At 44.4% G+C, this 15,774-nt stretch overlaps 1 protein-coding gene across 9 annotated transcripts in view; it reads right to left on the minus strand.

Moving 5' to 3' along the window:
• The window catches only part of SLC24A3 (solute carrier family 24 member 3), a 197,734-nt gene that overhangs the window by 12,587 nt on the left and 169,373 nt on the right, over nucleotides 1-15,774 (minus strand). For 5 of the 9 annotated variants that reach the window (XM_087777233.1, XM_087777232.1, XM_087777231.1 and 2 more), the window contains 2 exons: nucleotides 12,296-12,361; nucleotides 7,854-11,270 (listed from right to left, as the gene is read on the minus strand). The exons of 3 other annotated variants lie outside the window; for them this stretch is intronic. In XM_087777233.1, the coding sequence (XP_087633359.1) occupies nucleotides 11,121-11,270; nucleotides 12,296-12,361 (216 nt within the window). In that variant the 3' untranslated portion in view covers nucleotides 7,854-11,120. Of the gene's footprint in view, nucleotides 1-7,852; nucleotides 11,271-12,295; nucleotides 12,362-15,774 lie in introns of those variants that run through there. One more of the 9 variants, XM_087777228.1, reaches the window with a different exon arrangement.

Here is a 15,774-nt window from a genome sequence, read left to right on the forward strand (position 1 = left end):
CCCCCGCAAAACCTGCCAGTATCCTAACTAACTGCACAATAACCAGCTTTTTGTGATGCCGTATTACTCTCATTTGCACTTGCTCTCCACGGCTGCTGAATAATTACAGAATCATACTTTGTGTCCTTTGCTTCTGTCATCCATCTTAAAAAAAACCCTTAAGAACAAAGTTATTCCACAAACATCTTGCTTTGGCTTCTTTCAAGAACTTGTTGTAGTTCAAGTTCTGCGCTTGCTCGTGTGACCTAAGCATTGTGCGATGTCACAACACAGTTCTGAGATACAGAAATCTATGTTACACTCAGGTTTTGACTCACCAGTGAGAATTACTGAAAGAAAAGGATTGTTTCTGAGAATCTAGGACGAACAACTCGGCTGAGCTCTGTGCTTGCCAGAATGTGGAAGCTCACTTTATGCAAATCTTGAACGTTACACAAACCTTTATGAAAGACTGACAGAGTACTTTCTGCAATCAGCCTTTATCTTCCAATTTTTTTTCTTTTCTAATCTGAAAAATCCCCAAGTCTTTAAGTGCTGATGAAATACAGGCTTCCAGTTTTTTCCCCGCCAATACATTGTCTGTAAAATGACTCCATCGCTGCTTTTGTATTTCCCAACAAGAAGCCCTGCTGTAATTCACACCGATAGCAGTGATGTGATATGTTCTTCTACGGTGGAGATCTGCTGACCTACCTGAAACCAACACAACCCAGTGGAAATAGGGAAGTATCGCATTTGCGAGTGGTGGGACCATTTTTACTGCAGGATTTCAAGGTGGAGATCCTTGCCCGCCGTAAACAGTAACCACCCTGCCATAAAGCTGGGACAATAAATGTCAGCTTCACCCCAGCATTTGCTAGTGCCTGACATCCGCTGTGAAGAGAGACCTTCACATTTAACCAGAGCCATTTACTGTTAAAGGGAGCTGGGGAAGACTAGGCAAAGGAAGATTACTTCCCTACTAAAAGAAGATTACTAAAAAAAGAAAAAAAAACCCTAAAAAATAAAAAAAATCTACTTGTTGGTATCTTACGCAATGTGAATTTTAATTATTGCAAATGGTACCTCGAGACAGTGATATTACAAACATTAGAGTGCAACAAGTATTTGCTATTTATATAACTCTGCTCTTACAGATGAAGAGGTGAGCATTGCAGGAGCATCTTTGGGTCTCTTGGCGTTCCTCAGCTTCTCTACTAATACAAGTTACAAGAAGAATCCGAGAAAGTCTCGCCACTTTTTGCGGCCGCTCAAAAGGACAGTACGATGCTTTTAATGGCTTAGTCTGCTTGGTCCCTGATTCAGGAAAACCTAGCCTTACCTTTAGGTGGGGACTGAAATTAAATGCCTACATCTTCTGCCAGCATGGGGAAATATTTTCTTGAACCAGGGGCTCAGCTCTTAGTGTACGATAAATAAATAAATAAGATGTATAAATACTTCAGTGCAGAATTTCCTGACCTCCTCAATGCCTTGAGCATGCTCTTTTTTCTTTTTCAAAGCTGTCTTTATGTTCAGAAAATGCAACTGGAATTTCAAATGACTAACAACAATTACAACTAGAAATATTACTGAATGTACAAAGATAAGCTGTTTAAGCTTTTGACCTGCTATATTATAGATACGCAACTGCCACGCACCACTCACAATACCTTGCTAATACAATGCGGAAACAAATAAAAGCTAGCAACCATCTCTTGCATTTATAAATAGATGTGTGTAAGACTATCTTAAATACTGATACACTTAGCATCTTAGCAGTTGCCATGATAGGGCTTTATTCCTATGCAGATGGCAGCTGGTTACTGCAGGGCTTCATTTTAACAACAGTGGGCATACTAGGTAAAGTGTATATGTATATATATAATGTGGCTTGAATATAAATCTATGTTCATACACCTTAAAAAAAATAATGCCAAAAGTCTGCCAATGAATTTATATGAACTTATGACTGAGTCCCTCAGTAAAAGTAGTATTGTATAGTCTGGCTTCGTAAAGCGTAAAAGGCCCAGGTCAGATCTATAATCACTTAATCAGATCTGTTATGTTTATTGTATGATGAGTGTCTTTGCACAACCGGAACGGAGCAGGGTTGTGTCCATTTAATTCATTTTGAAGCCACTCAGGATATAAAGTATCCTCACAGGCGCAGATTTCCCTTTGACGAGTCTTTGAGAAGACATCCCGTGGAAAGCCTTCCCGTGTACTGTGTAACGACTGGTTAGTTCGGTGGTTGGGGGCATGATAAAGGCAGACAGTAGGCTTACACCGCTTTGGAGTCGGGTCGTTTGAGATTGGTGTGCCAAGCAAAGACCTCCTTGCATTTTCTCCCACCAATTTACTGGATCAAAAACTACATCCTGTTTCTGCTAGCCCAGTGCACGAAATCTGTGTTAAGAAGGACATGGGTCAGCCTTCAAAGCTAGAGGGATTCAGCTTATGAGATAGAAAGCGGAAGCAAATCCTGAATCCTTGCAACACAAGGAGCAAGATAAAATCTTACGGAAACAAGCAGGCAGCTGTTGGGTGTACAGGGATGTCTGCTTTTGAAAAAGATTTCATGGTGCGTCCCAACGTTTATAGAGGGTCTGCATATCTCATCTCTATCAGAAGTCCTCCTATACACAGCATCTTAGGTCCCAGAGAGACGTGCCCTCCCAAAACAGCCGTGCTCCTACAAGTAGCTGTCCACTGAGCTGCTTAAACAAGCTCCCACTGTTCGGACATGATCAGCGCACAATCGCACAGGCCGACGGTAAGCTTCAGCAAAGAGATAAGGGTGTTCGCTGTAGAGGGTGTACAAGGGTCAGTACCTCTTCATCTGGCACAGCTGCAGCCAGAGCACATCTGTCTGCACACCTGTGCCCCTGATAGCGGGATGGAGGGTGCACTCTGTATTTGCAGATAGCATGAGGAAAACTCAAGCCCTCCTCATTCAAGTGACCACAAACTACAGTATTGCAGGGTTTATCTTCTCTCTTGCCTTCCCCCAGCCTCATTCCCTTCCCTTCCCAAACAGCTTAGTTACCCTTGTTTTAGCATTTGCTAAGACAATTACAAGATGTAGTTCTAAGGCTGTAACAGCCAGGAAGGAGGCTTGCCTTCTACTAGGGGCTGCATTTGGTTTCTATAGCCACATGTGGCATCCTACTTAGCCATCCTATAGACACTTAACCCTTTCTCAACAAAGGCTGTCCTCAACAACACGAAGTGAAAAAGTGACATGGATGCTAATACAGGATCAGATCCTGCAAACTGTCTTTCATTACCACAGTCCTGCCAAGAGTAATCAATCCTACTTACACACAAGTTGCACCAGGACTCGAAGTCCAGATGTAAAAGCGTGTTTTTGTAACGTGGCTTTCAACTTAATTTCAAGTGCTGGCTCAAGAGTAGCCAGCAGCATCTGAGGGTCCTGGATGTGACCCTTCGTCCTCCACCATCTTTATGCCTACAGATGCAGTTGCACGAAGCTGGGACGTGGGAGAGAACGACTGCTGCGGTATCTTAGCCCAAAGCTTGCAATGCAAAATTCTTTTTCCATCTCTTCCAAAGGCAAACTGGATCCTCAAATTCAAGAGACCCCACTCAAGCCCTGCGCACGCTTCAGAAACGTAAGAGAACAGCAAATGACTTAACTAGCATATGGCAGGCAGAGGAGCTGCCCAGCTCTCCTTTTTGTGCTAGCAGGAGCTGCTGAGCAAGCAAGGCGAGAGGGGCACCCCGCCGCTGGCGTGGGCCGTTAACAGCCCAGCGGGGCACCCGCCCGCAGGCTGCAGCAGAAGGCACACTGCACAACCCCACTGGCGGACTGCCCCGGGCTCGGGCGCGATCCAAAGCCCTTCTAGCTCAGCTAGAAAACCTTGCTTTTAACTTCAGGAAGCTCAGCATCAGCTCCTGTTTGCACAGGAGAGCTACTAACACGGGCTACTGCCTTCTAGAAAGGCATGCAGGAAAGCGAGAGACCACCTCAAGGCAAAATCTACTTTCCTAAATAGCATCAATAGTAAAAACCTCAGTAGCTGACTCCCAGTCAACAGTTTATAAAACTTCTACAAAGTCTTCTAAAAGTCGCTTCCCTTATTTTAAGCCCGGGCACGTTCGTTATGGGCTCTCACCAGAGCCATCTGCTCGCTGACCACACAGGATTCCGCCTGCCCCCCGCCTCCAACGGGAACATTTTGCTGCAGTTGCTCCCTACCACAGCCCCCCCTCTTAGACGGCATGTGCTGCTTTTGTTGGGCTCTTAAATAAACCCTGCCGCTGCCAAAGAGCTGGACTCACTAAACCAGATTTCTCAGCAAAACACTTCAGCATGTGCTTAGCTTTCGGTACATGGAACTCTGCACAACAAGGTATGTGCTTCAAGTTAAGCAAGGGCTCTGCGACTTTCTGGACTTGCAACTTAGGAGCCTGCCTGAGCGCAGGCTGCCCAAACGTGCCGGGACTTGAATCAGGCCAGGGAAGAGGCGCAAATGCCCCCGGCCCCTTGCACTGGGGTGGGTATTACCCAGGAACAGAGGCAGCGTGCTCCCCCCCTCGGGAGCAGCACTTTGGGTGGCCCCGAGATGCTGCGAGAGCTGGGCTCAGCAGTACGCCCCAGCTGCACGGCGCGGGCTGCGGGCAGCGTGGTCTGTGGCTACCCCGACAGCCTCTCCCACAATGCGCTGCCGGCCGTGGGCACAGCTGGGACGAGAGCTGCCCAAGGCTCAGCCTCCTCGGGAACCACGCCGGCCACGGGAACCAGAGGCTGCCCAGAACGGAGACACGTCCCAGAGGAGACGGAGGACATGGGTGCTCCTGCCATCCCACGGCTATTTCCCTTTTAGAACTTTGACCCGCCAACACTCACTAAGTGACAGGGATTGTATGGTAGCCATGTACCTGTACGCTGATGGTACCACTTTTCGACAGGAATTGTTACAGCAGGTCTCCTTCAGAGACGTGGGGGTTTGCTGCCCAGGGGACGGCTTTACTGAAACGGCCCCACCAGTTGCACATGTAGATCTCACTGCACGAGTGCAGAGGTTTTTATTTTTCATTCCTAATGGCAGTTTCGTATCCCTCTGATTCCTAAAACTTGCTTAAGTTACGGGCCTCTCTCTCCACAAAACATTTCTGCAGTTAACTCCTTCTGCAACCAAACGTCTGTCTACGTGCACGAAGTGAATGGAGCGCTTGTTTCCTCGCCTACTCCAGCGCCTGTGGCCCAGAAGACAACACTGACCAGAATCGAGGTAAGACTTGGTCCTAAGGGAAATCTGTGTTTCTACTGTGAAAAAGGAGCAAGTATCACTCCAAGCTAGCAGGCAGTAACCAAGGGGTGGTGTGCACCAGCAGCCCCCTCCTTCCATTACAGCACGAGACAGACAAAATGTCCAGCAACAGGGATTGCTCCTCTGGGAATCCCAGCGCGTTGCTTTGCTCGCCAGGCACGCCGATGGAAAACCTCAGAGGCAAATGCTCAACGTTTGAGCAGATCTGTGATCAACTACAACCGCGCTCCTAGGTTCAGGTGTGCAATGTTATGTTTTCCCTCACGTGGCAATAAAAAGGTTATGTTAAACTGTTGCTGTAAAATTATCATGTTAGCACCAGTCAAATCCTACCCGGCAGATGAGGATTATATTGACAAGATTTCTGTCAGGTTGTTTTGGTGTGGAAAGTTTAAAGCTTGTTCTGCAAGGCTATTAGAAAAAGTAAAATAAAAAACTACCTAAAATATACCACAATAAAGTCATTTTGACTATATAAATACATTACAAAATCTGTTGCTTTAAATAAATTGTGCTTTTTTAGAAGCTTTCCTGAAATTAGATGCTTCTGCCCAAACTTGGATAACTTGGCCTAGATCTCAGGCTGTTTCAGGGCGGTGAACAACAGATTTCACAGCCAAATTATATCCCCTGGTGCACAATGAAACAAACTGCCATTGCTTTCCCACGAGTAAAGAAAACTTTTCCAAAAGGCATGGGTTTGCCCACACCTGAGATTGATTCTGGAGATTCAGCCAAACAAGTCAGAGCAGTTTGGGTGGAAGTAGATGCATTTGTGAAATACGCTTCAGATTTGAGGCCACTAAGTGCTAACAGAATATTAACGTAAGTTCCCGTAAAGGTGCCTAGTCGTATGAATAGTTATTCATTTACCTATTCAGATAAGAAAATAAAAAGTTCATTCATCTTTAAAAAACAAAGTGCAACAGTCCTTTTCAGGACTCGCTGCTGCAAACATGTACACTGTCCCTACAAAACAATCCTTGGGGTTTCGCCGTTGATTTCCATAGAGGTCAACTTTCACTCAAGTCAGCGAATACTGAAAACTCTCTTCCTTTAAGCCTTGCCTTGTCCTTGGTACACCCACTCAGCACACCCAAACTCTGCAGTTCCTCAAATGTGAAGTGGCTGAGGTCTTCCAAATATTCAGACTTCCACCGCTTTCCTTAAAAGCATGGCTTTAAACTGATTCAGTTAAAGTTGTACAAACCTAATATGGACATTCTTGCCTGGATTTAAGTCTATTTTAGACTAACTGACAGTGGCTACTGATCAAGTGCAACTTCATGAATGCAGGGCAGATTTAAATCCAGCTAAGCATGGTCCACTGAGATTGATTTTTAAAGTATATATTTAAACAAGTTTAAAGCTCCAGTGGTGCAACTTTGAAATAGATAAACCTTACGCTATGGCGTCTCTGTGAGCTTCATTTGAAAGGATTAGGGATTCCAAAAAATCTTGATGTAAGAAAAATTTGTCAATCAGCAGAAAGTTATGGTTTTCTAAAAAGTTATCCAACAATATTCAGTCTACAGTTTATCTCACAAGTATTAATACGGTTATTTGGAAAAGGCATATAAAAATTCCCGTTCTGGCAGGAGGATATTAAATGTTACCCTCAGGTTGCTCCACCTACAGCGAACGTTGTTTTTCTAAAACTAGATTGCTGTTCTACCTGATTTGTTTTTTCAAGAAAAAAAGCCAGTCGCGCATCTATCTGAACGTTAAGAACGAGCATTCCTTTTCACAAGCACTGACACCACAAACCCAAAGCATGCTCATCAATTGGTTTCACTGACACAGCTGAGGACAGGAAGCTGAAAACAAAGCAGGCACGTAGCATCACAGGAAAAAACCAAATTATACCAGTGAAAATCTCCTCTCGCCCACCCACTTCAGGTTGGTGTTCCTATCGCAGAAACAATCTACCAAAAAGTGCAGTACACCAAAAAAAGGAAAAAAAAAAAAAAAGAAAAAGGAAAAAAAAAAGGCAAGCATAAAATTCACCTTTGGTAGGGACAAAAGCAGTTTTTCCAGCATGTCTTAAGACCTCCTCATATCCTATCCTATCCTATCCTTCTGCCTGTGAACCGCTGTCAAAGGAAGGCCATCCACACGTTGAACAGAGTTGAAACTAGCAAGGGATCACATATTTAAATCAGGTCAAAGTCAGAGCTGCAGTGAAGTGCTCTCCGCTGCGGAAAAGGCTCTTTAATCTCCCTTTGAAATACTCATTAAGAATTGTCTGCGACCACTAGGAACGGAAACAAAAACAGTCGACTGGTCCAAAGACCAGAGCAGCCTCAGGCGTGAAGGTGACCCTTGCTTTCAGAAGAATAAAAACACAGATGAATCACAGCCACACTCAAAAAACCCAACCCGACCTGGCTTCACCCCTGGTTTCCTCCAGCCCCCCAAACCCCGGGCCTCTCCCCAGCCCCTTTGTGCCCCAGCTCCCTCCTTCCCCCCAGCCAGCCGCCCCCAACCACCCCACCATCCCGGTCCCGAGCCCCAACCCCACCACGGCCCCATCCCGCCCCACACCTCCAGGGGCTCTGCCAGCCCAGCCGCCCGTGCAGGGCAGGGAGCGGCCGCCCTCGAGGGGCTCCCGCGGCCCCGCGTCCAAAATGAACGCCCGCGGCTCGGACAGCAACGGGCACTGCAGAGCTTCTCTCTCACCGGGAGGCCGAAGCCGGGCGAGGGCTGTCCCCCCACGTACCGCCGGCAGCTTCCAGAATCTAACGTCGGGAGGAGAGAACCCCTCAGACTCAGTCCTCGGCTTGGCTCAATGAAGTAAAGCTATTAATATGCACTGCATTTGAATATAACTGTCTATGTGAGACTTGGAGATGTCGTACAGGAAGGATGCTAAAAATTGCTCAAGATTTTTGCTTTGGGGACTTTTCCGCAGGCTTTGATTATGCTAACAAACTTGAGAGGCTCTCTCTTTTGGAGACAAAACCAAGAATGCACACATTCAGTTGGTCTATCCTGTTCCAAACCAGGTCTGCACTGGTTGATTTGGTTGCAAATTGTAAGCACCTCTTGCTGAAACCGTCAATATAGGAAGTGCTTATCAATTCATATATGGCACAGATAACGGCAGTTCAATGTACTTTTTGCTTCTGCTTAGAACAAACAACTTGCAGAACATTCTTGCACAACATACAAGTGTCAAAACAAGGTATTTCAGGTTTTACACACAATGCAAAGCTACGATATACTACAGTATTTAATGCACACCAATAGGAAAAGTTCCTAAAAAATACTCATGCGGTTTCTGTGCCACGGGATAGGTAATGGCTATTTCGTAGAAATAGATCCAACTGGCTCCATTGGAGCAGCAGTATAAATATTCAAAATAGAAGTAATAATAGGCCCTGATGTGAAACTTCTCTTTTTTTTTTTTTTTTTTCCTTCCCCAGATCTGTCCCTTCTGTCAGCAAGGAAACACTCTGCTTAGGAGCAACTGCATCTTGCTACGAGAGTATAGCTGTGTGTTTGGGGGGGGTGGTGGTGGTGGTGGTTAGTGAAATGTGCCACATTGTTGCTAACACTGTTTGATTTAAGGAAGTATTTTAGGCATTTTAGTGGTTATTATTATTATTATTATTATTAATCTCCTTAACAGCAACAAAAAAAGAAAGAACAGCAACAAAAAAACAACAACGGGAAGGTACAGCGGGCTTCCTAACGCAAGAGGACTTCCAGCGGGCACAGCTACGAGAAGGCTGCTCGAACAGGCTGCATAGCTCAACAAGTAGCAACACAATTGTTTTCCAGAAGGAAAAATGAGGAGGCAGGCACATCATCGACTCTCCCTGCTGCCCGCCCCCGGACCCTTCCTTCTTCTTGCCGGGGATCCACACGCACACTTTGTTCACCGGGGCCAGCGGGACACCGCTTTTTCCACTCGACTTCCTCGACACGCGCGGCGCAACGGCTGCCAGCGACCTCCACACTTTTAGCGTGACAAGGAAAGAAAATCAAGTGCCGAGCTGAATGGAAACCACACGGTGTTAATATTTGGATTTACAACATTTTGCCCAAAGAAAATTAAGCCAAAGAAATCACTTCCAAAAGTGCAAATGAAATAAAACCTGGCTTTCTGTCTGTGAACGGGGCACGCTCCTCTTCTTTCTTTTAGTTGGAGGGTTTTTTTTTTCCTGCTATAGTTTAGGGTTTGGTGTTTTGGGTTTGTGTTTTTTTTTTTTCCTTTCTTTCTTTTACATAGGGTTTGCTGTGCCTTTACTACCGATATTTGCCACTGTTTGTACCATAGACAAAAACATTCACCTAGCTGGTAGTATCTTAATACATTTCATAGTAGAACATATACAAGAAAGAGGAAAAAACATACCAAATGAATCAGAAGTGATCAGTGCTTAAAGTAAATACAAGAGCCAGCACTGGCAAGAATCCACAGTATCAATACATACAAATGAAGCTGTGATGGCGTTTCTCATGGGGTGGAATCTGCCTGCATATTAATACAGAATTATACAAAATCTAGCAGGGATATTGGAACAATGAATAGCTAAACTTTCACAATAACTTAAGATCTGTGAGCGAGTCTGCATTGAAGATATTCCACATTTTAAAAAGTGCCATCTCTCTCTGTGTCTTCCTCCCTCCCAAAGGAGGGGTGATGAATCCACATGATCTGTTATCAGAGAAGTTCAACTGCTTAAGACGACAAATATCTGGCCAGGTCCAGTGTATTCTTTAAAGAGTGGCAAATTATGACTTCAGTAACTATGTCTGTGCAAAATATGCCTCTTTCCTTTTAAAGAAACCAGTGTCTGTAACTCATTTAGAAAAGTTCCAACATGTACTTATGTCCTTCTCAGAACGAAGAAGACATGAACTATTGAATCCCCCCAAACCAAGAAATCTGATGAAGCAGAGAAAGTTCTGGCCTTCCATTTCCATGTGCAGATCATTAAAAACCAGGACACCTCCTTGGTAGCCCTCCTGGGCTGGCGATCAAACTATTGCTTGGAAATACCATAAACACTCTAGTAATAAAACTCCAACATTAGCAGTAAAACGGTAGCAGTGTTTACCCTTTGAATCCACGTTTACCTTGCGTTCCTCATCATACCTGTACAAGATTCATTATTTACGGTAAAAAGTCATCGCCTGTTGCCTTGGCAATCTTCTTTTAATATGCAGTAAATCCATTCATATGCTGAGTACCTTGAATTGTATTCCCATATTACACTGCCCTGTGACCTTTGGATCGTTTCAGGAGACCCAGCTCTCGGAAGGAGAGGCTGCAAGAGAGGATGTTGATCTCTGGCAATTAAAAAAAAAAATCCAAAAACAACAAAACAAAAACCAAAGAAGAAAACCACAAAAAACACCCCAAAAAACAAAACTAAAAAAAACCCAAAAAACCAACCAAAAAAATTCCCATGATTCTCCTTGAAAATCAGCCCCTGTACGATGTACCCTCTTCTGCATTGTAGCAATAGTCTTAAGTCATAAATTAGATTAGTCTTCCATCAAATAACTTAAAAAAAAGAAGGAATTGTAGCAGACCAGTTTTGCCTGGCTTGACGCCAGTTAGCAGCCAGTTCATCTAGAGTCCCAGTCACACTGTTCAAAACTGAGCTAGGAAATCACATGAATGTTGAAAAAAATAATCTTCACATCGATGCAGGATTTTTCCAGGTTGCGGGGGGTCAGGGAGAGGGCAGACCTAGACGGGGCCACGGGTCCTATGAACAGTGAACAGGATATACGTCACGACTTGGAGGTGCACCGCATTCAGGAGATGCCAGCCGTGGTTTGTATTGCACAGGTAAGAAGGAAGCTCCTCCCGACAGTCTGCCACCTGCATTAGTGATCTCTGCACATTGGCAAGTTCACAAAAGTGAAAACATTGAATTCTGTCATGATGGAGAAACACAGGAAGATGCCGTAAAGGGAAAGGCACACACACCCTAGCTTCTTATCCAGTTTCCATTTGTTCATGTGGACGCCAAAAACCTACAATAAACACAGAGTAAGCCACCACAGCAGGAGCATTTCGAATAAAGGGGTAAATCCCCTTCTCAATTACAGGAGCACGAAGATGACTGTCCCCATACTGATCATGGTCACCTGGAAGCAATCGCAATGCAAGTACTGCAACAAGTGGGCTGAAGACCACAGCTGAAGTAAATCAGAGTAGCCCCCTCGCAGTCATTGAAGCCACGCTGACTTACACCACCTCGAGTCCTGGCCTAAGGGCCTTAAGTTTCTGCAATGAATTTCATTTTGGCAAGAACAGTCCCATTTAATTCAATCAGAAATGTTTTCAAAGGCCAGATTCCTTTTTCTTCACACAAAATGCTTCACGGGGCCCTCTGCATCTCAGTCTAGAGCCACACAGTCTAAGGCCTTGTTTGACTTTGCTTAGTTTGCTCCCACACCAACCTCTTAAAAAATTCAAGTCTTGCGTATGTGGGACTTGTGTTGGTGTGCAACACACTGGAGGACCCCCTATGGCAGCTGGTCTCAAGATTTGGAAAACGCCACATAAATCCTCTTCTCTCTATCATTTCTTATCTGCTATGCTGGACCTCGACAGGTCAGGGAATGCGAGGCACAGAAACACTGCCATGTCCAGGCACCATTCGTTCTGGTCTGAGTTGTATTTCAGAAGGTTCCTACAGAGGGCCAAAGCAATCTGTACAGCTTTTTGTCTACCTGTCCAACAGGAGACTGGATCTCATCATACATCAGGGGATCTGCTTCAACTCTAGCATGAGAAATAACTAAGGATTACTAATGGATCTCCCAGACTTCTCCCATGAAAAATATACAAGTATGAGCCATCTTGTGACAGCGATAGCTTCTGCAACACGCCAGATTAAAGTCTTGGGAAGTTTACAGTAGGAGTGACCATTCCTATCCCTTAACAACCGACTTTGCAACCGCTATTGCAGCTGAAGGTGAGAAAGGAAGAGGTGAAGAAAACGTCTATAAAAATCACTCTTCTGGAAATGAAGAACAAAAGACTATATACATACTGTGACAAAAACAGATGCCAGCAGGAGACCAACAGAATAGATAAGTCCTCTGCTGTTTAACCGAATCTGTAAAAGAAGGAAGTTTATAAAACCATGTCACAATTTCAAGCAACGATATTTCTCTCTGCTGATAATTCTGTAATCCTAAAGTGCTGAGCTGCTGAACACCGGCTTGCAAGCTGTAAATGCCAAGTCAGACCATTACCTCACAGGTTATTTTGCCTACTCCCTATCGCCAAAAAAGAAGGCGTATTATTAGAGTAGTGTCCTTAGGACCTGACAGCATTTCAAACTGTTCCACCCCAACATGGGCTTTGTCATCCCTTATACTGTTATGAAATTTTATTTTTGGCAATTAACTCCTATGTGAGTCCTGTAAGAACAAACTAGGGAAAGGAAATTTTGCATTCAGTCACCAATTAATGCTTCACAGTACAGGGAAACGAACAAGGACACACACAAACAAATTATTTCTTCCCTACTTGACTCATCTTGAAGGAAACAAGTCAGTAATTTCATGGCCTGAACCTCAGCTGCTGAAAACCATCGATATCAATGCATCGTGGCACGCTAGCACAGGCTGAACGTTATTTAGCACTGAGGCAAATAAGGCAAAGAGAGGACTCATTGCCTGCAGGGCTGTGCAGAGGTATCATCACTATGGTATCCAGGCACAGGCTCTGATGGCAGAGCCACAATTACTTCCACTGTGCAAGGGGAGAACCGAGATACAGGTCCTCAAAGCTGGGGAGCTATTTAACTGCCATTTTTAGGGGCTTTGAGGTCTAACCCAAGGCACTCGCCTGCATCTTTAAGCCCTAAGTACATTTAAAAACATGATTTTATGTGACATAAACCTAAAGCTACATAGGAGGGCTACAGGGAGTAAAGCTACCTCTCCAGTCCTGTGCCTCAGCTAGGATCACGCTTCTCCTCAGTTTCCCATTCTTCTCTTGGGGAGCTTAATTGTTGTTCCTTTGGGCATTTTTATTTGATCTTCTCAAACGGTATCACCTGCAGTATCGTCAAGAGAGCACTCGGGTGGAGCCTCTCAAGGCATTTCTGCAGGGGCTACTGTCTGAGGGAGACCAGGGAAGGTCGGCTCCTCCAGGGAAGCAACGGGGCAGCTGGAAGCTGCGGGGTGGGTGCCATCAGTGACTGAATTCTAAATCTTCGGACCACCTAGTATCAATTATTATCTTAAGGCCACTATAAGGTAACACAGCCCATTGTATTCCTCCCTGCGCCTTCTGTGCAACAAAACCCTATGTGAAGCTGAGTTTCAGCTGACAGTCACCAAAACCGATTACTACTTAAAGTAGTAACTGACTATTTAAGTTTCCTAGCAGAAGTCAATCTTAGCAAGAAATTATGTACAAGTATTTTTCAAGGATGCTTTAGAAAAGGACATTGCTATTGCTTATCTAGTAGACTGATTTTGTGCAGCGCAGGTATGTTTTCAGTCGCACCACTCTGCTGCTGAGGTCAAACAGCAAAACTAAATACAGTGATCTTCCTTAAATGGGCCGATATCCACATGGTAATTGCTCGGCTTGTTCTACGTTTGTATACAAGGAAAAGCAAAAACATTAGTCTATTGCTGCAAATGATCTGCAGACAAGAAAATAGTTCCCAGAATGAAAGTTCATCCACCTCGAACAACACATTTTTTTCTAACAGCTGGATTTATTTCTTGTTTTTTAAACTGTTTTTAGTCCAATAAACAATTCAAACTAAACTTCTGTGCTATGATATTATTTTCTCAACTGTCAATACAGAAAATAATGGTACATAGTGTATCACTGGCCACTTCTCAGTGCTCACATCCTTCCAGTTAGACTATAAAGAAGCCCATTTGCAAGAGAAGTGGGTATTGCTAATTTGATGATAGGCTGCACTACAATTTCATGAATGCAAGACCGCTGAGGCACTTGTATCATTTTGCATCACAGTCAGGAAAAACTTCTCACCCAAATACTGCTCCCAAATCCAGAGTAATGACTTAGCTTCATTCCCCAAGGACAACTGAGGGGAGAGTCTGACTTCCAGAGTCAAGGAAAGGATTACTGGTTCTGACATTTTGCAAACCTGAGCCTGCAATGAACTCCGTACACCCAGGATCCTCTATGCAAATCCACGTTGGAGACAAGGTCAGGCATGCTGCAAAAAGACAGTCCTGGAAGGATTTCTCTCTTCTCCTGTACATGCTCAAGATTCAGCATGACAACGCAATGCTGTACTTCTAATAAACTGTAATAAGCATGAATAGGTCTTGCACAGCTACTCTGCGCTGGAATTGTTACAGCATTTGTACTCACAAGCGTCCCACCAATTTGCAGAGCTCTGTTGCTGCCTGAGATTTGCTGTTCATGTATTTTAAAATACTGGCTTACACAAATGGCACATTTTCCTTCTTTACTGATTTTTGCCATCGTAAAAAAGGCTACAACCATGATGATCATTTATTCTTAAAGGTATTACAGCATTTCTTTAAGACATAAGCTGTAAGTATATGTATGTACAGCGGGACCATTATATTCCTACGGCCATTACATGTAAAATACAATATTCTCACTAGACTGTCCAAAGAAATGAAGGATTTGGATTGCTTCAGAGCGTGAAGGCCAATTTTGGGACTGGTTGCATAACTGAAGGTGAAAAATGTAATGATCCCACTGTTAATGTAAACGGCAGGTTGCAAGGGGCGGACAGGAGGAAGTGTATTTTTGCAGCTATGGAAGAAGTCTCTAAGGCCACTGCAGCTTCTATCACCAGTCCCGAGCAAACCTGAAAGTTCTGCTGAAACAAGAGCTGTCTTGGGATGAGAGACACCGTCAGGTTCTGACCCAGAAGACCTTTTTCCCCAATACCCTGCGGCATATCTGTTACACTACGGGGCCAGGACGAGCTAATCTGGGGGCTCTGGGCACACAGTACTGCTGCCTGTAGAGACGGACTGGTCCACTGCACTTCATTCACTCCCATGCATCCGCTCCTCTTCTCCTGCTTCCACTAATCTGAATGGTCCATACACGACAGCTAACCTGGATTTCCGTTTTAGTTATTCTAAAATGCAAAAAAACCCGAAACTAACTTTGTGTAACTGAAATACAAATTTAACACCACCTTCCCTGCTACCCCAAATGCGCAGCGGCTGGCTAGGAAAGACAGATACTATTTTACAATAAACTCCTGTCTGGATTTCCGTCAGGAATTCTGTTTGACCAGTGCCAGCATCTGTAAAAACTGTCAGTATGAAATACATCAATCGGAAAGGAATCTACAGGAAAAGGAAGCAAATGAAGCAGCTGGAATTATTTTAGCATGGAAAATGTTTGAATTCAACCTAAAGTGCAGACGGTGCTTCTCAGTTACATCATTAGCCTCCATAAAACCAGCAGACATTTGGAAAGAAGATCATTCCAAAGGCCTCTGTGTCTAATTTGCTGAGGACAGTGCTTCCAAATAGAGGTGTCTGG

Source organism: Nipponia nippon, unplaced genomic scaffold, assembly GCF_047370975.1.
Source record: "Nipponia nippon isolate SJK-2023a ecotype South Korea unplaced genomic scaffold, ASM4737097v1 scaffold_4, whole genome shotgun sequence".
Classification (NCBI taxonomy): domain Eukaryota; kingdom Metazoa; phylum Chordata; class Aves; order Pelecaniformes; family Threskiornithidae; genus Nipponia; species Nipponia nippon.